At 51.5% G+C, this 23,960-nt stretch overlaps 1 protein-coding gene across 2 annotated transcripts in view; it reads left to right on the top strand.

Annotated features, from left to right (window-relative positions):
- The window catches only part of MYH11 (myosin, heavy chain 11, smooth muscle), a 130,093-nt gene that overhangs the window by 92,270 nt on the left and 13,863 nt on the right, over positions 1-23,960 (top strand). For both annotated transcript variants that reach the window (XM_010839893.1, XM_010839894.1), the window contains exons 16-33: positions 1,374-1,567; positions 3,207-3,328; positions 3,451-3,520; positions 3,649-3,809; positions 5,158-5,266; positions 7,652-7,783; positions 7,875-8,081; positions 9,384-9,521; positions 10,711-10,834; positions 11,242-11,413; positions 12,851-13,063; positions 14,941-15,085; positions 18,637-18,843; positions 20,355-20,459; positions 20,548-20,700; positions 20,957-21,205; positions 23,173-23,385; positions 23,735-23,947. In XM_010839893.1, coding sequence (XP_010838195.1) covers positions 1,374-1,567; positions 3,207-3,328; positions 3,451-3,520; positions 3,649-3,809; positions 5,158-5,266; positions 7,652-7,783; positions 7,875-8,081; positions 9,384-9,521; positions 10,711-10,834; positions 11,242-11,413; positions 12,851-13,063; positions 14,941-15,085; positions 18,637-18,843; positions 20,355-20,459; positions 20,548-20,700; positions 20,957-21,205; positions 23,173-23,385; positions 23,735-23,947 — 2,927 coding nt within the window. The remainder of the gene's footprint in view (positions 1-1,373; positions 1,568-3,206; positions 3,329-3,450; positions 3,521-3,648; positions 3,810-5,157; positions 5,267-7,651; positions 7,784-7,874; positions 8,082-9,383; positions 9,522-10,710; positions 10,835-11,241; positions 11,414-12,850; positions 13,064-14,940; positions 15,086-18,636; positions 18,844-20,354; positions 20,460-20,547; positions 20,701-20,956; positions 21,206-23,172; positions 23,386-23,734; positions 23,948-23,960) is intronic.

The raw sequence follows: 23,960 nt of genomic DNA, 5'->3' as shown, positions 1-23,960 counted from the left end.
TTCAGTCGCTCAGTCGTGTCTGAGTCTTTGCGACCCCATGAATCGCAGCACGCCAGGCCTCCCTGTCCATCACCAACTCCCGGAGTTCACTCAGACTCAGTCCATCGAGTCAGTGATGCCATCCAGGCATCTCATCCTCTGTCGTCCCCTTCTCCTCCTGCCCCCAATCCCTCCCAGCATCAGAGTCTTTTCCAATGAGTCAACTCTTCGCATGAGGTGGCCAAAGTACTGGAGTTTCAGCTTTAGCATCATTCCTTCCAAAGAAATCCCAGGGCTGATCTCCTTTAGAATGGACTGATTGGATCTCCTTGCAGACATTATTACATGGAGCCTACCCGAGCACATGGAGCAGAAGTGCTGGGTCTAATGTCAGTGGGGTTGACCTCCACACCACCACCAACCAGCTGGATACAGTCAACTGTGTGTGTGTGTGTGTTAGTCGCTCAGTTGTATCCAACTCTTTGTGACCCCATGGACTGTAGCCCACCAGGCTCCTCTGTCCACGGGATGCTCCAGGCAAGAACACTGGAGTGGGTTGCCATCTCCTCCCCCAAGGGATCCCTGTTTTATCTTTCTAAGCTCACCTTACCACTCAAAATATTGTATACTTGCACGCTTGATCATTATCTGCCTCCTTCTGTTGGAATAACCATAGAATATGAGCTGGGGTCGAGGGGGTACACAGCATCTGGATTTTGTTCATGTCTGTATGCCCAGGGCCTGGCACACAGAAGGCTCTCAATAAATATTTGTTGGTGGATGAAGGATTGAAGGCATGCAGGGAGGTAAGCCCTTTGCAGACCTTATTCAATTATTCCTGCCCTAGGAGGTAGATGCTGTTATTACCTCCACTTCCCTGGTGTCTCAGCTGGTAAAGAATCTGCCCGCAATGCGGGAGACCTGGGTTCAATCCCTGGGTTGGGAAGATCCCCTGCAGAAGGAAACGGCTACCCACTCCAGTATTCTGGCCTGGAGAATTCCATGAACTCTTTGCATCCATGGAGTCTCAAAGAGTCAGACACAACTGAGTGACTTTCACTTTCACAGAAGGAGAAACTGAGGCACAAAATGGCACCAGGCCAAGGCGGTGGCAAGAGCAGGATTTACCCCCAAGTCTCTGTAACAGTGTCAGAGAGAATGTGTTATTTTTGTCATTCGGGAGTTCTCAGGGTCTCAGCAATACGTAATACTTGGAAAGCAACCCCCGACACCTCCCTTTACCTATCACTAGAGGGAAGGTGGTGGGGGTGGAGGAAAGAACCCCATCAGAATGAGCAGGAGACTTGGGGTCTCCATGCTCCGGGTGGCCCCCTGGCCTGCTGTGGGGGTGCAGAGCCCCTGGTGGGCTGACGCCACCCTTCATGTGCCCGCAGTGGACCGCATCGTGGGGCTGGACCAGATGGCCAAGATGACGGAGAGCTCGCTGCCCAGCGCCTCCAAGACCAAGAAGGGCATGTTCCGCACAGTGGGGCAGCTGTACAAGGAGCAGCTGGGGAAGCTGATGACCACACTGCGGAACACCACGCCCAACTTCGTGCGCTGCATCATCCCCAACCATGAGAAGAGGGTGAGGCCGCCGCCCGCCTCCTCGGGACGTCCTCAGGGTCTGCAGGGAAAGGGGATGCAGGCTGGGCTACAGGGGCAGGAGGAAAGCCAGACCCCCCACCCTGAGGGCTCCATCTGACACAAGTGGGAGGCACTCCTTTCTCATCCAAGAGGGAGAAGAAGGCAAGAGAGGAAGGGAGAATGCTCCCGGGGACTTTGAGCCCCGGAGTGGCTGCACATGGTATCAGATCACTCGTTCACTAATATTTACTGTAATATTTACAGTCAACATTATTCAGCTAATATTTGCTGAGCTCCCCCTGTGCCAGGTGCTGGGGATTCGGAGCTGGATAGACTGTAGTCCTTGCTGGCAGGTGTCATAATCTAGGCCAGGGGTGCTTAGCTGGGGGGCAATTGTGTGCCCTCCCTTCCCCCACTGGGGAGATTTGGCCATGTCTGAAGGCAGTGGCAACCCACTCCACTGGAAAATCCTACTCTTGCCTGGAAAATCCCATGGACGGAGAAGGCTGGTGGGCTGCAATCCATGGGGTCGCTAAGAGTCGAACACAACTGAGCGACTTCACTTTCACTTTTCCCTTTCATGCATTGGAGAAGGAAATGGCAACCCACTCCAGTGTTCTTGCCTGGAGAATCCCAGAGACGGGGGAGCCTGGTGGGCTGCCATCTATGGGGTTGCACAGAGTCGGACACAACTGAAGCGACTTAGCAGCAGCAGCAGCAGCAGAAGACATTTTTAACTGAAAGGGGGGCTATAATTGGCATCCAGTGCACAGAAGCCAGGGATGCTGCTAAACATCCCGTAGCACACAGAGCCGCTCCCCCTGCAACCACAGAGAATTATCCAGCCCAAGACGTCCGTAGTGCTGAGTTGTGGGAGATGGGGACACACCAGCTGAGGAGGTCATGTGGTAAATTACGAGAATACCAAAGAGCCAGGGGTCCCACTCAAAACTCAGGGCTCAGAGAAAGCTTCTTAAAGGATGTGAACTCGGTGACTCGGAGGGCAGGGTCGGGAGGGCATCCTAGGCAGAGGGAACAGAATAAGCAAAGACGTGGAGGTGAGAAATGAAGGGTCTGGGTGAAGAAACTCCAGGTGGGTCGTTCCGTATTGACGTGTGATGGTGTGAGGCAGGGATGGGGGAGATGAGGCTGGAATGCTGGGCAGGGCTTAGATTGTGGCGTTCCTGGGGTTAACAGGGCTTGGCACTCCTTCTGTAACATGTTATCAGGGGGCGTGTCACGATCAGATTTGCATTTTAGAAACCAATTGAGGCAATGGGAGAGACAGGACAGGGTGGGAAGACAGTATAAGGCTACTGTGCTCATTGGGGCAGGAGAAGAGGGTGGCGAGTGGATGGCAGTGGTGAGAGAAGTGGGTGGATGGGGAGATGTTTGGGAGGTCGGAGCCACAGAACTGGCGATGGGCAGGAAGCGAGGGAGGGGGAGGTGACAGGGAGGAAGCCCCAGGTGATGCTAGTGCCAACAAGAATGAGACACGGCACCAGACCCTCAGCTGAGCTCTCACCTGGTGCCCCCAGTGATCCTCCCCATGGCCTGGCGAGGTGGGGCACTGGGCCTGAGATTCGGGGCTTGCTGCTCCCTGAGGCCCCGGCAGCCCACCGCCCTTTGCATCTTTGCAGTCGGGCAAGCTGGACGCCTTCCTGGTGCTAGAGCAGCTGCGGTGCAACGGGGTCTTGGAAGGCATCCGAATCTGCCGCCAGGGCTTCCCCAACAGGATCGTCTTCCAGGAGTTCCGCCAACGGTGAGCCTGCCAGGCTGGTGAGGGTGGGGTGGGGGAGCGGGTGCGGGGAGCAGGCTCAGAGGAGGGACAGACTGATGACAACGCAGATGCACTTGGTCGTGACTCCTGTCCTGTGTCTCAAGGTACGAGATCCTGGCCGCCAACGCCATTCCCAAAGGCTTCATGGACGGGAAGCAGGCCTGCATCCTGATGGTGAGCCTGGTCCCCAGCCCCTCCCCAGAAATCCACCTGCAGACCTCTGGGACCCTCCTTAAACACACTTAACCCCCTGCCAAGTGGCAGAGCCGAGAACAGGAACTCTCCCCTCCTTCCTTCCGCAGATCAAAGCCCTGGAACTCGACCCCAACTTGTACAGGATCGGGCAGAGCAAAATCTTCTTCCGAACCGGGGTCCTGGCCCACCTGGAAGAGGAGCGAGACCTAAAGATCACCGACGTCATCATGGCCTTCCAGGCGATGTGTCGCGGCTACCTGGCCAGAAAGTAAAGACCTGCATGCTGTCGCCTCCCTGCAAACACAGACCAGAAGCACAGAATTTCAGGGGGTTTTCTGGCCTCATGTCCTGATCCCTGATTCTAGAGCAGAGGCCATCTGCTCGAAGATGTCACTGATTGAATGGCTGCCTTTTCTTGAGGGGAAGGAAATGCTACCACTTTAAAAATATGTGCTAGTTACAAGGACAGGGCAGGAAGGGCTTAAGACCACGGGCTGTGGAGATTTAGACATGGGTTCTATTCTGGCTTCCCTGCTTATTTGGTGAAGAACCTTGGGAAAGTTACTTTACCTCTCTGAGCCTCAGGAAAATGAGTATAATCACTCCTGCCTCGTAAACTTGTTTTAATGAGAGGGAGTCAATGAAATACTGCATATAAACAGTTGAGAACAAAGCTGGTTATCATTTAAGAAGTGTGAGAATATGATAAAGTACCCGAGGAAGGTGTATTGGTATCTATACCTCCATGTCCAAATGGGATTCATAAGGCATGGTCTTGCCCTGGTGCTCCCTCTGTTTTGGGAAACCGGGGCCTGGGTGAGGGCTAGGGTTCCTCCATGAAACTCACACCCCAAACAGGACTGCAGGGGCTGATGGAGTTGCCCTAGTCCAGGGCATGTGTCATCAGGAGGTACAGACCACATACTCATCTGATCGTGTCAAGCTGATTCATTGCCAGGTAGACTCAGGATGGTCAAGGCCAGATCTGGGGAGTGCTTGGTCCTGGGACAGACCTAACCTGTTAAGTGTCATAACTAAATTCTCTGTTGTCACCACTCCCACTTGCAGACTGACTGGGGAGATTTTATTCTTAAAGTTCACCCACGTCCAAGATGGCAGCCGCAATGGCAGCCACTCAGAGACAAGAGGATGGTGTTCATTAATAGCCCTTAAATAGGAGGGGTGCTGGTTCTGTGTCAGGCCTGGGAGTTTAAAACACACCTGAGGAAACGATAGGTTTTTCAGACTCTCAGCTTTGGGGAAGATGTGGTACAGATGAGGGTGTTGGATGCTCCTCAGGCATGGTGTAGCATGGGTTGATTTCCTAGGTGTTACCGGGACCACAGATTCAGGAAATTTTGTGAGCCTCGGGTCTTCCTTGCCCACTGAGAAAGGCTGTGGCCTCCAGATGATATATACTTGTACTGATGCTCAGAGCTTGCTGGAGAATCTGGGCTAGAGAGAATGGGGGAATGTCCTTGTGCAAGTCTCAAAATCACAAGCCACACAGACGTGTCCTGCTCTCAGGATGCTGCGGGGCTGGATGCTGTGACAGTGTAGTGAGGTGTGTGTTGGGCCGAGCAGGTCTTCTCACGCCTCCACTTCCCTCTCCCCAGGGCCTTTGCCAAGAGGCAGCAGCAGCTGACGGCCATGAAGGTGATTCAGAGGAACTGCGCCGCCTACCTCAAGCTGCGGAACTGGCAGTGGTGGCGGCTCTTCACCAAAGTGAGTGCATCCTCATCCCAAGCCCCCTTCCACCCACCTCTCCCAAGTCCTGGGTCTTCCCTGGGATGCTGCCCACATGGGACTGGAGGTGGTGGATAGCAGGCTTGCAACTGAGAGCTCAAAACCAAACCTTCCCCATTGGCGATTCTCTGGGCTTGAGAAGAGCCCCCTCTTTGGCATGTGGGTTACAGCCGTGACCTTAACCCAGACCCAGAGCACTTCCATCACCACAATGCTATGCTAATGCTAAGTCGCTTCAGTCATGTCTGACTCTGTGCGACCCCATAGATGGCAGCCCACCAGGCTCCGCCATCCCTGGGATTCTCCAGGCAAGAACACTGGAGTGGGTTACCATTTCCTTCTCCAATGAATGAAAGAGAAAAGTGAAAGTGAAGTCGCTTAGTCGTGTCCGACTCTTAGCGACCCCATGGACTGCAGCCTACCAGGCTCCTCTGTCCATGGATTTTCCAGGCAAGAGTACTGGAGTGGGGTGCCATTGCCTTCTCCGTCCATCACCACAAGGATCCCTCCTATTGCCCATTTATAGCTCTGCCCGCTTCCCTCCACAGTCCCGGCAAGCACAAATGTGTTCCCTATTTCTGTACTTTTGTCATCTCAAGAATATTATGTTAACGGGGTCCCGTAGTTATGTCACTGGGGCTTCCCTGATAGCTCAGTTGGCAAAGAATCTGCCTGCAATGCGGGAGACCCTGGTTCAATTCCTGAGTGGGGAAGACCTGCTGGAGAAGGGATAGGCTACCCACTCCAGTTGTTAGGCTTCCCTTGTGGCTCAGTTGGTAAAGAATCCGCCTGCAATGCAGGAGAGCTGGGTTCAATCCCTGGGTTGGGAAGATCCCCTGGAGAAGGAAATGGCTACCCACTCCAGTATTCTGGCCTGGGGAATTCCATGGACTGTATAATCCATGGGGTCTCAGAGTCGGACACCACTCAGCGACTTTCACTTTGTCACAAAGCATCATTCTCTGGAGAGCCCTCCATCCAGCGTGTTGTGCGTATCTACTGTTTGTTTCTCTGGGTACAGCTTGGTCTTGCAGCATCACTGGCTGTTACGAGTCTGTTGGGCAAAGGCTTGCTCTGTGGGGACGGACACAGCTTCCTCTTAGGTGCCCTTGAGTCTGTTGATGGGCACAAAGCTTTTCCACTGAGTGACTATGTGTTGAATGGCCACTGTGCACCAGGCGCGTGTGAAGGGCTGGGGATACCCTGGCTTCATGAATATTCTAGGTGAGTGGAGGAGTAGGTGATAGGTAATCGCAGGAAATGATGCCCATGGCAGACTGGGGTCAGTGCAGGAAGGAAACTGCAGTGTGTCAAACACGGCTTCCTCTAGTGCCGGGTGGGGCTTGAACACAAGGAGTTAGGAGTCAGCCTGCTGAAGAGCAGTGAGGGGAAGCTGCTTTTTGGAAATGTTCATTCCCATCAACCCAACTTCTGGAAGCTCCTAAAAAAACCACCCGCAATAAAGAAAATGAAAAATGAAGGGCATTCATTTACAAGAGCAAAATTTCAATGCCCAGCCCTGGCAGACTGACTCATAACAGCTCATCCATCAATGGGATACTTTTCAATCGCTAAAAATGATGATATTTAAAAATCAAGTTGTAACACTGACGTGACCGCAGGGGTGACAATTATCCTGTCGTTTTTAGTAATAAAAGCGGCACGTAGGGAATTCCCTGATGATCCAGTGGTTAGGACTCCAGGCTTTCCCTGCAGAGGGCCTGGGTTCGATCTCTGGTCCGCAAACTAAGGTCCCTCAAGCCTCATGGCATGGCAAAAAAACTTTCTTAATTAAAAAAAATTTTTTTAAGTACATGTAACGCTGGGCAGTGTGGTCTCAGTGTATTTTTTTAGTGTGCAGGACAAAGGGCTAGAAGGAGATGCTGATAGGGCCAGTAACGGGAGGCAGGATGTGGGGGACTTTCCTCTCCTTTTCTCTTCGGAAGGAAACACAGCAGTTTGTCAGCAGCAGTTCTCACTCAGGATGGGACTAAATGGGGGGAGGCGAGACTTCTCCTGTCACTTTGCACCTCTTCCTGTTGCTCTACGATTTTTCAGTCTCGGCATATTGGTTGATATTGGCATATGTTGATATTTTGGGATGGGTAATTCTGTGTCACGGAGGCCGTCCTGAGAATTCTAGAATGTTGAGCAGCATTCCTGGCCTCTACGCACCAGATGCCAGTAGCATCCCCCCGCCCACCTAGTTGTGACAGCTAACACCGTCCCCAGAAACTGCCAAATATCCTGAGGGGCTGCAGGTGGAATAAAATTGTCCCTGGCCGAGAACCATTGATTTACTTACTATGAGAGTGTATCCCTTGTGCCATGGAGACAACTGATGGGCTGACCCTCTGTGTGCAGGTGAAGCCCCTGCTGCAGGTGACTCGGCAGGAGGAGGAGATGCAAGCCAAGGAGGATGAGCTGCAGAAAACCAAGGAGCGGCAGCAGAAGGCCGAGAGCGAACTCAAGGAGCTGGAGCAGAAACACTCGCAGGTACCGGCCCGGGAGCCTGGCTGACGCTGCAGAGGGCAGGCCGCCTGCCCCCATGGGGCTCACCACCTGTCTCCCCGCCCCCTGCCTGCAGCTGACAGAGGAGAAGAACCTGCTGCAGGAGCAGCTGCAGGCAGAGACGGAGCTGTACGCCGAGGCCGAGGAGATGCGGGTCCGGCTGGCAGCCAAGAAGCAGGAGCTGGAGGAGATCCTGCACGAGATGGAGGCCCGCCTGGAGGAGGAGGAAGACCGGAGCCAGCAGCTGCAGGCAGAACGGAAGAAGATGGCCCAGCAGATGCTGGTAAGGCGCTGCGGGGGCTGCCCTCGGTGGTGCCGAAACCCTTGACTCTCGCTGCAGACCTGTGAGGTGCATCTGGTGATGTGTGTCCCCACTGGACTGAGATAGAGACTCAGGCTTGGAGAGGAGCAGCCCTCTGCCTACACAGGTCTCCTCAGGAGCCTGCTATGTCCTGCTGCCCTGCCTTCCATGCGCAAACACGTTTCTCCTAATAGCCACCCTGTGTGAGGGGTAATTGTATCAGTAAGCTACTGCTGCAAAACAAAAAGCACCAAGACTCAGCAGCTTAGAAATAAGAAGCATTTAGGACTTCTCTGCTGGACCAGTAGTTAAGAATCTGCCTGCCACTGCAGGGGGACACGGGTTCACTCCCTGGCCCAGGAAGATCCCACGTGTTGTGGGGCCTGTGTGCCACAACTACTGAGCCGCACTCCAGAGCCCGCGAGCTGTAATTGCCAAGCCCACATGCCAAAGCTGCTGAAGTCCACATGCCTAGAGCCTGTGCTCTGCAGCAAGAGAACCCACTGTGATGAGAAGCCCGCACACCACAACCAGAGAAAGCTGGACCCAGCACACCCGAAAATAAATAAATGTAAAAATATATATTTTTTGGTAAATGAAATACTAAACATTTATCTCCCACAGTCATGACTCTGAGAGTGGCTTAGCTGGATGATTCTGGCTTAGAGCTTCTCATGAGATTGCAGTTGTGATGTCAGCCTGGGCTGCAGTCTTCTGAAGGCTTGACTGGGCCTTGAGGATCCCCTTCCAGGGGTGAGTGAGCCGTCACTCACATGGCTGTAGGCAGGAGACCTCAGTTCCTTGTTCCGTGGGCTTCTCCACAGGGCTGCTCGGGTGTCCTCACAGTATGGCAGCTTGCTTTCCCTGGACAGAGCGAATGGAGGGAAAACAGGGGAGGAAGCTGCAATGCCTCTTATAGCCTAGTCTATGACTTACACATGCCATCACTTCCTCTTGATTTTGTTAGAAGCAAGTCATTAAGCCCAGCTGACACTCAAAGGGAGAAGGATTACGCTCCACCTCTTGAAGGGAAGAGTATCAAAGAATTTGTGGACATATTTTTAAAACCACCATGGTATCTATTCTCCCCACTTTACAGATGAGGAGACTGAGGCTCCACAAAGCAAAGTGGTTTACCCAAACCTTTTCTTTCTGATGGAAAGAGACTGCAGAGCACTGCAGGGAGCCATGAGGCCCAGCCTCTGTATCCATGAGTCCCCAGAGCTCCGGGAGAGTAGATTTTGGGTTAAACAAGGCTGTAATTCTTTTCCCTCCCCCACAAAGGACCTGGAGGAACAGCTGGAGGAAGAGGAAGCTGCCAGGCAGAAGCTACAACTTGAGAAGGTCACAGCTGAGGCCAAGATCAAGAAACTGGAGGATGATATTCTGGTCATGGATGATCAGAACAATAAACTGTCAAAAGTGAGTGGGTTTGGACGTTCCTGGTGGTCCAGTGGTTAGACTCCACTGCATGGGGGAGTGGGTTCAGTCCCTAGTCAGGGAACTAAGATCCCACATGCCCTGGAATGTGGCCAAAAATTTAAAAAAGTGAGGGGGGTTGAGTGTCTGGATTAAAATGACAGGCTCATCAGGACTATGGATACCTTCAGATACCTTCCCTTTTTTAGCCAGGTACAAGGAATTAAAGGCCAAACAAGCAGTTATCTCTGGCACTGATGTGGCAGCCTTGTGGCCACTGTCAGGATGCGAGCATGCCATGGATGGGGTCCCTGGTGGTCCCAACAGTGCCAGGGCCACCATGGAGCAAGCGTCAGGAACACCACAACCAATGCAACCCCCAAGTTGTGCAAGGGAGGGCGGGCAATGTGCCTGAGACCAGGGGGCCCCCCCTCACATTCTCACCACCCACTTCCAGTTCCTAACAGAGGACCAGCTGTCCTGGGATTGAGGGGCTTCTGGGATGTGAGACTTTCAGCCCCCAAACCAGATAAGTCCCAAGATGAGTCGGTCACCCTAGTCAGTATCCACTAAGCAGCCCCACTGTGAGTGGACTACCTTTAGTCCTGGATGCCAGCTGGGCACCGACTGTGAGACAGGCTTGGTGTCAGGGGCACCCTGCCACCCTGCACGGTGCAGGAGGACCCAATCCTCGAAGGGCTTATGTTCTAGAGAGACAACAAGTAGATGATTGTACAAGCAACCACTAATTGCCATCATGATTGCTACCTTCTTCTAAGAGCAGAGCACTAGGGGATGGAGGTGGGGCATTCAGGGAAGGCTTCCTGGAGGAGGTGACATTTCAGTGGAAACCTGAAGAATGAGGAGCAGTTAGAGGGGGTGGAGGCACATCCCAGACAGATGGTCCCGCCTGTTTGCAAGAGCCCTGAGGCCTGTGGTAAGAAAGGAAAGAGGGCCCCTTGGCTGGGACATGAAGTTGAGGGGTGGAGGGGCCTGAGGTGGGGAGTGGCTAGTCTTTGGAAAGCATTATTGTTGAGGAACTTATTTTTCCCCCTTTAAAACTCTAGGTTGCATTTGGTTATAGTGTAGATTATCCTTTCAACTGTTTATCTGGAAGTTACTAACAGTGAAACATAGGCCCCAAAGAAAAGGAAAAAAACTAATTATATTTCTTTTTCTTTTCCCTCAAAAGGAGCGAAAACTCCTTGAAGAGAGGATTAGTGACTTAACAACAAATCTTGCAGAAGAGGAAGAAAAAGCCAAGAATCTTACCAAACTGAAAAACAAGCACGAATCTATGATTTCAGAACTGGAAGGTAAAATGGCTTCTTGGCGAGGTTCTGAGGGGGATATTTTATTTTATTTTTTGTTAACACCAAAACCATTTTGTATTGGGGTGTAGCCACTTAACAATGTTGTGATAGTTTCAGGTTAACAGTGAAGGGGGTTATTTTAAAAGTAGGAAAATAAGACAGGACATTTGAGAATGGTGGATTACAGCAGGAAAGGGACAGTTCTACCTGGCTGCCTGCTCACCCTTAGGGAACACACACATTCATTCTAGAAGGCGCTTGGCACCAGGGCTGACTTTCCTTCCACAAGAGCGTGGTGCGGGTGGGATGGTTCCTCTGTGTGTGTGTGTGAAGTGCCCGAGCAGGAAGGCTCGTCCTCCAGGGGTTTCTCGGGTAGTGTCCACCCCTGAAGGGCCCTGGCTTTTGCGCAGTGCGGCTGAAGAAGGAGGAGAAAAGCCGGCAGGAGCTGGAGAAGCTCAAGAGGAAGCTGGATGGGGAGGCCAGCGACTTGCACGAGCAGATCGCAGAACTGCAGGCGCAGATCGCCGAGCTCAAGATGCAGCTGGCCAAGAAGGAGGAGGAGCTGCAGGCGGCCCTGGGCAGGTACGAGGCCGCCGGGGGCAGGTCCAGTGTGTGCGTGTGCCCTGAGGGCTCCTGCCAGTCTGCAGGGGGGGTGCCTGGTCCTCCTCCTCCTCCAGGCAGGCCTCCATCTCACGTGAAGTGGCCCCGCCCTGGCCGCCCAGGTGCCTTGCGGGAACCTCACCTTTGGCCTTCTTCTCTCCCTACCAAGCTCATCCTCTCTACTGCCACTGTGCCCGCCTCTTGGGTGCCCATCCTTCGTCATCTGCACCCCAGCCCTGGATTTCTGGTTGCACAAAGAAGCTGTTCCATGGGCACCACAAACACCACGTGTCTGAGGCTGGGAGGACCCTCCTGTCCCCGGCTGTCTCCCTCTGAGGCCCCTCTTTATATGAACATGTCTCCTCCCGAGCTTTTGCCCCTTCTCTTCCCGCCCAGGGTACGGCAGACTTGGCCTGTTCCATGTGGGGTGTCCCCCGCCCACTTTTCTGCACTCCTTTCTCCCAGCTCGGAGCTGGGGGTGCTCTAACAGCCTCCCCGGGGGCATTAGAGCAGCAAATCACAGTTATTTACCTGCTCTCCGTGTGCTGAGCTCTGCTCGAGCGGTGTCTTTACCAACACCTGGCCGGATGTGCTGCTGCACCTCCAGTCACTGAGGAGGAAGCTGGGCCAGGGGAGGTGAAGGAACCTGGGCCAGTCGCCTGGCTTTGGAGAGACGGGCTGGGAGTCGCTTTCTGGTTGGTCCCCTGGCCAGCTCTCTCTCAGCTGGTTTGTGCCAGGCGACAGTGCTAGGGTGATGGGCCACCTCGTGTCTTCCCTCCACTGGTCCCCTTCCATCCATCGTGGACGAAACTGGAAGCAGCCCCACCGTGGTCAGGAGGGAGCTCCCTTCCATTCTTTCAGATCAAGGCTCCCCCTCTCCCACCCTGACCAGATCAAGGCTCCCCACCTCCCACCCTGACCCACAGTCACCGTCTCCCCTGGTGTTAACATCCCCACCCCCAACAAGCAGTGCCTGGCCAAGCACTTTGCAAATGGAAGGAAGAATCAACCAGTAGTTACTGGGGAGGAACACTTGCCTGACACTCAGAAAGCATCTGTTGGGCTCCTGCTGGGGACAAGGCACCATGCTGAGACAGTGCAAAGCACTCTCTGTCTCTGTGTCTCTGTCTGTTTCTGCCTCACTTTCACACACACACACACACACACACACACACACACGTGCAGCACGACCTGTTTTCTTACATCAGCCCTCGGAAACTACAGCCTGCATGAACCTCCAAGCAGTCCAACATGGCAAGAAGGGGCCTTGTGTGTCTCGGGACCTGAATAGAACATGTTCTGATATCTGTGGAACCCAAATGACTGCTTCCAGAAAACCATTTTCGGCGACCTCGTGGGATGAACAGCAGGGGGCCTAGGGACCCCAGGGTCTTAGTTCCGGTGATCTGTCCCTGGCAGGCTGGACGATGAAATGGCTCAGAAGAACAATGCCCTGAAGAAAATCCGGGAGCTGGAAGGTCACATCTCAGACCTCCAGGAGGACCTGGACTCAGAACGGGCCGCGAGGAACAAGGCGGAGAAGCAGAAGCGGGACCTGGGGGAGGAGCTGGAGGCGCTGAAGACGGAGCTGGAAGACACGCTGGACAGCACGGCCACCCAGCAGGAGCTCAGGTGAGGAGCCCCCACCCGGCTGGCCGGCCGCTCGGATGGGTCGGGACAGCTGGTGGAAAGGGGCAAACCCACACAGATCCTGAGTCACGGGGCTCCTCAGGCCCTGCATTTATCGTGCTGATTGCATTTTGCTTTAACTGATGTAAGCATGCTTAATTTTTTTTTTTTAATTTTGTTGAAATATAGTTGATTTACAATGTCATGTTAGTTTCAGGTATACAGCAAACTGATTCAGTTCTGTTCTTAACAAAAAGGACATCTCAGAAAACTGAGTAATAAATATTTCTGTCTAATTAAGCCACATGGACTCGCATATCTTCCTACCCTGGAGATGATTAGCTACTTGGCATTTGGGAGTTTCCTGTTACCCAAAGAGGGTAATTGGAAAAACTGGATTTTTTAATTATTTGAAAATACTAATAATTTATTATAGATGTTATAAATACTAACATCAAATCTAAATATAATAAAACATTTTAATATGTCGGAACCATGAAAATCAACTGGTAAATTAAGCATGCTTATTTTTTAAATTTATTTGTTTTTAATTGAAAGATGATTGCTTTACAATATTGTGTTGGCTTCTGCCATACATCAGCATGAATCGGCCATAGGTATGCATGTGTCCCCTCCCTCGTGAACCTGCCTCCCACCTCCCACCCCATCCTACCCCTATAGGTTGTTACAGAGCCCCAGTTTGAGTTCCTTGAGTCATACAGCAAATTCCCGCTGGCTGTCTATGAGACATATGGCAGTGTGTATGTTTCCATGTTACTCTCTGCATTCGTCCTACCCTCTCCTTTCCTCACCCCTTCCCGTGTCCATAAGTCTGTTCTCCATGTCTAATCATGCTTATTTTTTAATCTTGTCTTACATCACAGTAGGAGGATATACTCAATTAGAGAATGACTTGAAAACTGTAGGAAAGTTAGATACCAAAAGCATTGACCCCAGTCCCACCACGGTTAACATTTTGGGGAATTTCATTCCTGTCTTTTCCGGAGTGTGTATAAGTTTTGCATTAAATTTTCAAAATAACATTTATCAGATTGGTCTTCACTTGATGTGTCACTGCTGGCTAACTGACAATACCCAACCAAAAAGCAGAAACAAAAACGGGTCACCTGCCAGATAATGAATGCCGACTTCAGTGAAACTAGGTCATTTATTTATTCAGCAAACACACAAGTGTGTGTTGAGTGCACCCTGTGTCAAGTGCTGTGCTAACATGGAGATTTACTTCCCACATTTTGGGTTTTGTGCTACATCACTTAGCTGGGCCTAGAAGCCAGCACAACTTTCTACCCCCTTTGCACTGGCCCAGAGCAGTGGCTCATAGCAGTGAACTCAGACTGTTTGGGTTCAAATTCTTGGTCAGTCACACGATGGTTTTAATACCTTGGGCAAGCTGCTCACTCTTTCTTAGCTTTTGTTCCCTCATCTGTAAAACAGAAATAATGATACACTTGCCTCTAAAGGTCACTCTGAATATTCTATCAGATGACATATACCCAGAACTTAGGTCAGAGCTTGGCACATAGCGTATCCTCAGAAAGTAAAGCTAATGTTAATATTTACAGAACAGTCTGCAACTCACTTTGCATTCTTCCAACAATATCATGTGTTTTATTTTGTGTATTTGTTTGTCGGCCCTGGGAGATTCTGGGAGGTAGCATGCTCCTCTTTTTTTATGGCTACCTCCTTGTTTTGAGGAAATTCCAGGTCCAGAGAGGTTAGGTGACTCACCCGAGGTCACACAGCTTGGGAGGGATAGTGACAAAGACTTCAGTTCCAGGTCCCGGGAGACCCCTCACGCCTCTGCACTGAGGCCCGTCTCTGTCTCCTCGGCTGCCAGCCTCTGTGTTCTTGCTGCCCAGGGCCAAGAGGGAGCAGGAGGTGACGATGCTGAAGAAAGCCCTGGACGAGGAGACACGGTCCCACGAGTCTCAGGTGCAGGAGATGAGGCAGAAGCACACCCAGGTGGTGGAGGAGCTCACTGAGCAACTGGAGCAGTTCAAGAGGGTGAGTCGCCGTAGTTTTCTGGTGACAACAAAATGCGAAGAACAATGTGTCAGCAGCTTCAGGTAACTACACGCGAGTGCCTGCACGAAGACCAGTAACAAGCTGCGGCGATCCTAATGAGAGTGACGGCACCCAGCATTTATGCTTACTGAATATTACGTTGACTAATCTTTCCTACCACCCACTGGGATGGGTACAATGAAGCCCCTTTGACACAAGAAGGAACTGAGGTCCAGAGTACCTAAAGGCCACACAGCTATTGACAGAGTCCCAGCAGTCTGCTCTGGCGTGCATGCATGCTCAAGTCGCTTCAGTCATGTCTGACTCTTTGCAACCCCGTGGACTGTAGCCCGCCAGGCTCCTCTGTCCATGGAATTCTCCAGGCAAAAATACTGGAGTGGGCTGCTGTGCCCTCCTCCAAAGGATCTTCCCAACTGAGGGTTCGACCTGTATCTCCTGCAGTGGCAGGCGGGTTCTTTACCACCAGAGCCACCTGGGAAGCCCTGGCTCTGGACTCATCTCGTAGCCTCTCCAGGGCAGGGTCTCCAGGTAGGCCCTTGTGGATAAGAAGAATTTAGCAAAATTCTGGGAAAGTAACTGAACACTGAGGACAGTCTAGCCATCTTCATTTCTGTGCAGAGTGGAGCAAGACTGTCATCATTTGAGTGGCAAGACAGTGCTCCATGGTTAGTTTGGGAATGGCTAGATCTAATCTTCCTCTGATGCTTGGCTATTTGGGGGTGCACAGAATCTGAGGCAGTTAACTAGCACTAAAATTCTGTGTATCCGGAACTTCCTCTTGCTTTGGAGAATGTCCTTGTGTTTCATTCCCAGGGAAGAGATTTTTAGCTTATGACATCCTGCTAGGTGTCTTCTCTAAAAGTCTGAATTATACCACCATCCGTGCTCCAGCTTTCCTCCAGAACTTTCTAGACTGAATGGCTGTTGTGTTACCTAAGAATTGTTGGTGTTGGCATTAGCTTCTATCGCCAGTCAAGATAAATGTTCTTCAGGACTCCCCTGGGGATCCAGTGGCTAAGGCTCTGTGCTCCCAATGTTGGGGGCCTGGGTTTGATCCCTGATCAAGGAACTTGATCCCACGTGCCTCAACTAAAAAGATCCCGCATACTACAAGAAAGATCCCAGGTGCTGTAACTAAGACCCTGACTCAGCCAAATTTACCAGGGAATCCCAACTAAGACCCAGCTCAGCCAAATCAATAAATATTAAAAAAAAAAAAAAGATAAATATTCTTCCATGAGCTGGTTCACCACCAGTTCGATCATAATCCCAGAATTTTCCCATACATTTAAATAACGGCTGCAACCCCTGTATGGCATTGAGTATATGCCACCGTTCCAAAGTTTTACAGGCACCAACTCATTTAATCCCACCGTGACCTTTGCTAAAATGCACATCTCCAGGCCCCACACTGAAACGCACTGTCCCTGATATACACCCTCACGCTCCAAGTGGAGAAAAGCTACCTGTTTGTGTCACCTTGTCACTCGTCACGTGGGGTCTGAATATGAACCTTGGGCATTTTGTCAGTTCTTTTGTGTTGGACAAATAAGATCTTGCTAGTTTTATCTATAACATGTATTTCTCCTTTCAACTGTCTTTTCTTTATTATGTTCAGAAGGTTTTTTTTTTTTGGCCATGCCCTGTGACATGAGGGATCTTAGTTCCCTGACCAGGGATCAAGTCTGAGCTCCTTGCATTGGAAGCATGGAGTCCTAACCACTGGATCACCGGGGAAGTTCCCAGAAATTATTTTTTAGTTAATTAATGATTTACTTTTGGCTGCGCTGGGTGTTTGCAGCCGCACTCAGGCTTTCTCCAGTTGTGGCACGTGGGGGCTCCTCTCTAGTTGCGGTGCGCGGGCTTCGCAGTGTGATGGCTTCTCTTGTTGTGAGCAGAGGCTCTAGGGCGTGCGAGCTTCAGTGGTTGTGGCTCGTGGGCTTGGTTGCCCTGGGCCGTACACGGAGTCTTCCTGGACCAGGGATGGAACCAGTGACCCCTGCATTGGCAGGTGGACTCTTAACCACTGGGCCACCAGGAAGTCCCCCAGAAAGTTTTATTGTGATCGAAGTTGAATCCAAATGGGCTTTTCCCACCGATGGAGTAATAAGTCCTCCAGACAGTGGTAAGGTACATGTGTCACTTTTACTGTAAGTTTGGAAAGCTAACTGACCAGCGCTGAGCCAGGTGGTCATCCGAGATGAGCAGGCGCTGGAGGCCTCTTTGCAGAGACTCAGCTGTTCTGGCCATCCATGCCTGACCTGAGCAGGAGGGGGCTCACAACGCCTGCCCACCATCTCAGGAGCACTGAAAAGGGAGACTGTTTTACCTCTAGCAACGTTTCAGATTGTTGGTGAAAACTCATAGTATTGTTCCTACCTCGACTCCCCTTACACGTGTATAGTCACCACCATTCTGGGAAAAAGGTTTTAGGGGAGCCCAGGTCCCATGAGGTCCCCCAGGGTCCTTGATATCAACCTGCACTGTTGCCTTAAGAAGCACTTTGTCCCTGTCTGGGGTCCTGGCAGCATTAAATGGACTTCGTCACCAGAGGACTGGCTTCTGAGGGTCCCTGGACACTGCACAGACGGGCCCAGGAGCTGAGGGTGAGCCCACTGTTGCGTTCTCCACTCTCGGGACCCACACACTTTCTTCTGGTTTTTCCCCCAAACACTTTTTTTCTTAGAGAAACTCATATGCCTACAAGAGCTGTTTAGATAAAATAGCTTTCTCTAAACTTTCACAGAAATGGCAGTGTACATCCAATGATAAATCAATGGATGAGAGGGAGTGGTGGGGCCTGGGGCTGAGTGGAGTGTGACTGCCCTGTTTATAGGGCCAGCTGCTACTCAGATCCAGATGATTGCTCTCGCAGAGGAAGGCAAGACCTCTGTTTCCAGATCTTTACTTTTTTTTTTGGAAGTCAGACTTTAAATAGAGATGTATGCAGCAAAATTCACCAACTTTAAGTGTATATATTTCAGTGAATTTTGACAAATTATTTAACCACCACCCAATCATGAAATAGAACATTCGATTTTTCAAATGAGAAGCTGGGAACCCAGATTTTTATGTGATATTTCTTTTTATTTACCTGACTGTGCCAGGTCTTAGTTGTGGCATGTGAGATCTAGTTCCCCAACCAGGGATCAGACCCAGGCCCCCTGCATTGGGAGCGCTGAGTCCTAGCCACTGGACCACCAGGGACGTCCCTGTGTAATATTTCTTTATTAAAATGTTAAAAGGTATAACATGGATCAAATAGGATGTGATGGCAGGGTTGATGCAGCCTGGGGGATACTAGTTAGCAACCTCTGAGCTTCAGGAAAACAATCTAAAAAGTCTTACTGGGGATTGTGTGCTCCTCACTGCCCCGAGTCCCTCCCCTGAGGTGGGGAGCACAGGTCCCCAGACCTACCGAGGGAGGGGGAAGCAAAGATGAAGATCCCCCGCTAGCACAGGTCCTCATCTTAAAACACTCTCCCAGCCATGGCCCTAATGCCTCCCTTCCCCTCTGCTTCTCTGGCTAGGCCAAGGCCAACCTGGACAAGAACAAGCAGGCGCTGGAGAAAGAGAACGCGGAGCTGGCCGGAGAGCTGCGAGTCCTGAGCCAGGCCAAGCAGGAGGTGGAACACAAGAAGAAGAAGCTGGAGGTGCAGCTGCAGGAGCTGCAGTCCAAGTACAGCGACGGGGAGAAGGTCCGGGCCGAGCTCAACGACAAGGTCCACAAGCTGCAGGTGAGGCGGCTTCGTTGGGACCGTCTCTGAAGGATGAGGTTCTTCCAGCTAACGAAGCCTCTGTTCATTTCCTTGAGTTACATTCCTCAGGGAGATGAGATGGTTGCCTTATTCAATTTAACCTCTAAAAACTCCTACCTGCTCATTCAAAATGAGTATTTATTGAGTGCCTGCTGTATGCCAGGTGCTGTGTTTAATCCTGAGATACAACAGCAAGGAAGAAGACAAACACTGTCCCTGCCCCTGGAGAACTCCAGCCCCGTGCGGGGAAAGACGTTAATAATCATGCAGATGAATATGAAATGATGCTGGGAAGCAGAGACACATACTGCAATGAATATAAATAATACAAGGGCCTGAGCCTGTGGGAGGAGGGGTCAGGGAAGGCTTCCCTAAGAAGGATGTATAGCCTGACAGATAAGAAGTCTGTCTACTTATAGACAGGGAATAGCATGTGCAAAGGCTCAGGACTAAGTGAGAAGTCAGAAGAGATCATGTAAGGCCAGTAGAGCCAGAATGATAAATCTGATGGACGATAGGGAATGGTGGGGACTGGGGCCAAGTGGAGTTTACAGGACAGGGAAGGTATGTGGCATAAAGTGGGACTGGAGCAGGTTGGGGCCAGAAGACAGGAGTGACGGGAAACCACTGATGGGTTTTAAGCTGAAGAGTGACATGGTCTGTTGGTCTTTGGTCTTGATTAGCTTTGAACAGACATTTGGGCTGACTTTCCATTCATGGAATATGGCCTACCTTTTGATAAATATTTAATGCGCTTAGAGCCTGGGACAAGAGTACAGGACAGCATGAAGTATGAGTTTTTCCACACACAGCTGAGCACAGGGGTTTTGCTGTCCTAACACAAACAACATCCTGGAGGAGTGAAGATCATTTATATCCTCAGTGTAAATGGGAGGAGGACGGATGGAGGGCTGGTGTCTCCAAAAGGACTTGTTCAGAGATACCAGGGCTTGGAGTAAAAGGCAGAGGAAAGGTAGAGAGAGCTTTCTACCTGTAGTGCCCGCGTCTATGGTTTTGCTGTAAGGGTCAGTGAAAGGGCAAAGAGCAGGGGTGAGGAAGAGGGGTGGTAGGGACAGGACCTTTGGATGTGGAGGTGCCCTTTGCAGCCTCTTCCCCCACTTTAGGGATTGGGTGAGTCCAGACCACCACTCAGTATCTGGACCTGCAAACCTGCTCTTCATGCTTGCCAACCTTGGCAAGGCTCCAGGATCCATGTGGAGGGCTCAGGGCCCAATTAGTACAGTCTAACCACAGTATAACAGGGCTCTCACAAGGTCTCGGAACCAGAGGCTACCAGAGATTGCAACTTGTAGGGATGTCCTTCCCTCCCCTAGGGGGCCATGGAGTGACCATGACCAGGCCCCTTAGCTCATGGGAACCTCTCAATCAGTCGACACCCCAAGGCCGATCACTGAGTACAGAGAGCCCCTCTTACTTAAGGACAGTCCTGCCCTGGATGATCCAACTAACCAGTCTCTGGGCGCCCACAGAATGAAGTGGAGAGTGTCACAGGGATGCTCAACGAGGCAGAGGGCAAGGCCATCAAACTGGCCAAGGACGTGGCGTCCCTTGGGTCCCAGCTCCAGGACACCCAGGTGGGTATCGGGCCACGTCATCTGGAGGCACCTGGGGTACGGCCTTCCTGGGGGTGGGCTCCTGGACTTCTGCCTGCCCTTTCTGTAGGAGCTGCTTCAAGAAGAAACCCGGCAGAAACTCAACGTGTCCACCAAGCTGCGCCAGCTGGAAGACGAGAGGAACAGCCTGCAGGAACAGCTGGACGAGGAGATGGAGGCCAAGCAGAACCTGGAGCGCCACATCTCAACCCTGAACATCCAGGTGCCCACTGCGTGTCTTTGCCCTGGAGGGTAGATCAGTGGCTCGGATGTGATTGTGATAGAACGGTGGCACCATTTTGCTTGACTCACTGGCTCCCCCTGCTGTTGAGTTTCTTCCATGGTGCCATTTTGCTTGGCTCACCAGCTCCCCCTGCTGTTGATTTTATTCAATGATGGTCGTGGCTTCTCAGGGGCACAGGGCTGGGACTCCCTTATCCCCGCCTCCTCTCATCCCACCCTGGACACTGCCTTTTCAGCTCTCCGACTCGAAGAAGAAGCTGCAGGACTTTGCCAGCACCGTGGAATTGCTGGAAGAGGGTAAGAAGAAGTTCCAGAAGGAAATCGAAAGCCTGACCCAGCAGTACGAGGAGAAGGCAGCTGCTTATGACAAACTGGAAAAGACCAAGAACAGGCTTCAGCAGGAGCTGGACGACCTGGTCGTCGATTTGGACAACCAGCGACAACTGGTGTCCAACCTGGAAAAGAAGCAGAAGAAGTTTGATCAGGTAGGGGCTGGAGGGCCCTCCCCTCTGCTCACGGACCCTGGCTGGGGGGCGGGGGTCCGGGTCTGGGGAACATCTGGCGTGGCTGCTGCGTGTATGGCAGCATCCCATCCTGGCTTTGCTGGTCACGATGGAAGGCTGGCCGGCTTGGGTGAGGCTCCTCTAGGGGTCAGTGAGGACAGCAGCGAAGCCTCAGTGGCCATGACTTCCCAGGTTCCACCACCACCACAAGGGCCATCTAGAAACCCAGTCGTGCCTTGGGTTCTAGCCCTGATAAGGAATGAGGTTTACTGATTTTACTCACTCAGCGAGTATTTGTTGGGCACCTACTGAGGATTCCAATTAAAGTATCTACTCTTGAAATACCACTGTTCCTTAATATCTCATCACAAAGAATCTTGAGCACACAGCAAAGCAGAAAGCCTTGTACTGTGAACACCTGGGCACTCACCACCTTGATTCAGTCATTAAGGCCTTACCCTGACTTGGGGCTTCCCTGGTGGCTCAGATGGTAAAGGGTCTACCTGGAATGCAGGGACCCTGGTTTGATCCCTGCCTGGGTCAGGAAGATTCTCTGGAGAAGGGAATGGCAACCCACTCCAATATTCTTGCCTGGAGAATTCCATGGACAGAGGAGTCTGGCAGGCTACAGTCTATGGGGTCGCAAAGGGTTGGACATGACTGAATGACTAACACTTCACTGACTTTATCACATGCTTTTTTATGAGTGTATTACATCTCTCATTTGTATCTTATCTTTTAGACGCATTTAAAAGCAAATTACAGACAACTGTACATCACCCTCTAGATACTGCCACACTGCATATAAACTAGGGTTCATTTTTCAAAATATTTTTTTTCCCTTGAAGTAAAATTACACTGAAATACATAAATCTTAAGTATACACTCACTGAGTTCTGATAAATGCATACACCTGTATGACCCAAACTCCTAAATACCAGCTTTTAATATGTGTTACTCAGAATCAGTAAATATGGTTTGGTTTACATGTGACTCAGGATTTATTCCAAAAATCAATTTGGGGATGGAATTTTGGGATTCTTCTCTTTTCTACCAGCCATCCCTTCTCTGTGCTGACAGCTTGTTCTTAGTGCTTCTTATCTGCTGGTTCATTATCTGGTCCAGGGTCTGAGACTGCTCTATTATTTTCCCGTCACAAACAGTGGAGAGTTTTTGTGTTGACTGCTGTTGAGAGTCCCTGTTACCTGCCCATCTTTGCTGGACTCTGGCAGTCTGGGTTTTGGATGCTACAGTGAACACTGCTCTTTCTTTTTGTTGTTTAGTTGCTCAGTCAGGTCCAACTCTCTGCGACCCCTTGCACAGTAGCCCACCAGGCTTTTCTGTCCATGGGATTTCCCAAGCAAGGATACTGGAGTGGGTTGCCAGTTCCTTCTCCAGGGCATCTCCCTGTCCCAGGGATCCAACCCAAGTCTCCTGCATTGGCAGAAGGATTCTTTTCCACTGAGCCACCAGAGAAGCCCCTCTATTTCTAAAGATGAGATTAACGTCAGAATGGGGTATTCTTGGAGCTGCTTCCCCAGGCAGAGGGTGTGTGCAAATCCATCCACATATTCACCATTTCTCTACTCATAGGGTGGCTCATAGGGTACTTCTGTAAGGGAGTGACAGTGGCCATGAAACAAAAGAAAAACTGGCCTCTGGCAGGATTAAGTGTCACCCTGACCTTGGTCACAGTATGTTCTAACCAACACGGGCAGCATTAGTGATTTCTGAGCACAAAGATACGGCGAATGCTGGCTCTGCAAAGCCGACCTAGAAGTCGGCAAGCAGGACTGTTATAAACTATTTGCATAGATATGTGACCTCCTCCCAGCCATACCAGGATGAGTTCAGCTGCACACAAGACTTCTTCCCCATATTTGCAGTTAAATGCAGCCGACCCTCGGGCATGCCTAGAGCTCACCTCTGGGTCTTTTGCTGTGTTGCAGTTGTTGGCCGAGGAGAAAAACATCTCTTCCAAATATGCGGATGAAAGGGACAGAGCCGAGGCAGAAGCCAGGGAAAAGGAAACCAAAGCCTTGTCGCTGGCGCGGGCCCTCGAGGAAGCCTTGGAAGCCAAAGAAGAGCTCGAGAGGACCAACAAGATGCTCAAAGCCGAGATGGAGGATCTGGTTAGCTCCAAGGACGACGTGGGCAAGAATGTAAGTGGCTCTTCATCGTCTTTGCTTGTCCATGTCCCCCCACCCCCAACCCTCTCTGCTAGTTATCAGTCCACAGGTAAAGGAGGGGGCCCCACGCCTCATTCCTGGTAAGCAATAATCAGGAACTGAAGGGAGTCCCTCGGGCTGATGCAAAGAGGGGGCCAGCCTTGGGCTGTTGGGAACAGCCTTTGGGGTAAGGTCTGAGTCAAGGGTTCCGAGAGGAAGGCTGTGGTCTGGACTCCTGGTCATGCATCCCAGGGGTATCAAAAGCCACCTCCTGGACCATGATGAGCTGCCCGTCACCGGGGGCTGCCCGACCATCTTCACGACTTCACCCCTCACGTCAAAGGTCCATGAGCTGGAGAAGTCCAAGCGGGCCCTGGAGACCCAGATGGAGGAGATGAAGACCCAGCTGGAAGAGCTCGAGGACGAGCTTCAAGCAACAGAAGACGCCAAGCTGAGGCTGGAGGTCAACATGCAGGCCCTTAAAGTACAGTTTGAGCGGGACCTCCAGGCACGGGACGAGCAGAATGAAGAAAAGCGGAGGCAACTCCAGAGGCAGGTAATCCATGGAG

Source organism: Bison bison, unplaced genomic scaffold (assembly GCF_000754665.1).
Source record: "Bison bison bison isolate TAMUID 2011002044 unplaced genomic scaffold, Bison_UMD1.0 scf7180017864135, whole genome shotgun sequence".
NCBI classification, from domain to species: Eukaryota; Metazoa; Chordata; class Mammalia; order Artiodactyla; family Bovidae; genus Bison; species Bison bison.
The sequence above is the reverse complement of the archived record's forward strand: the minus strand, read 5'-3'. Positions and strand labels throughout refer to the sequence as shown.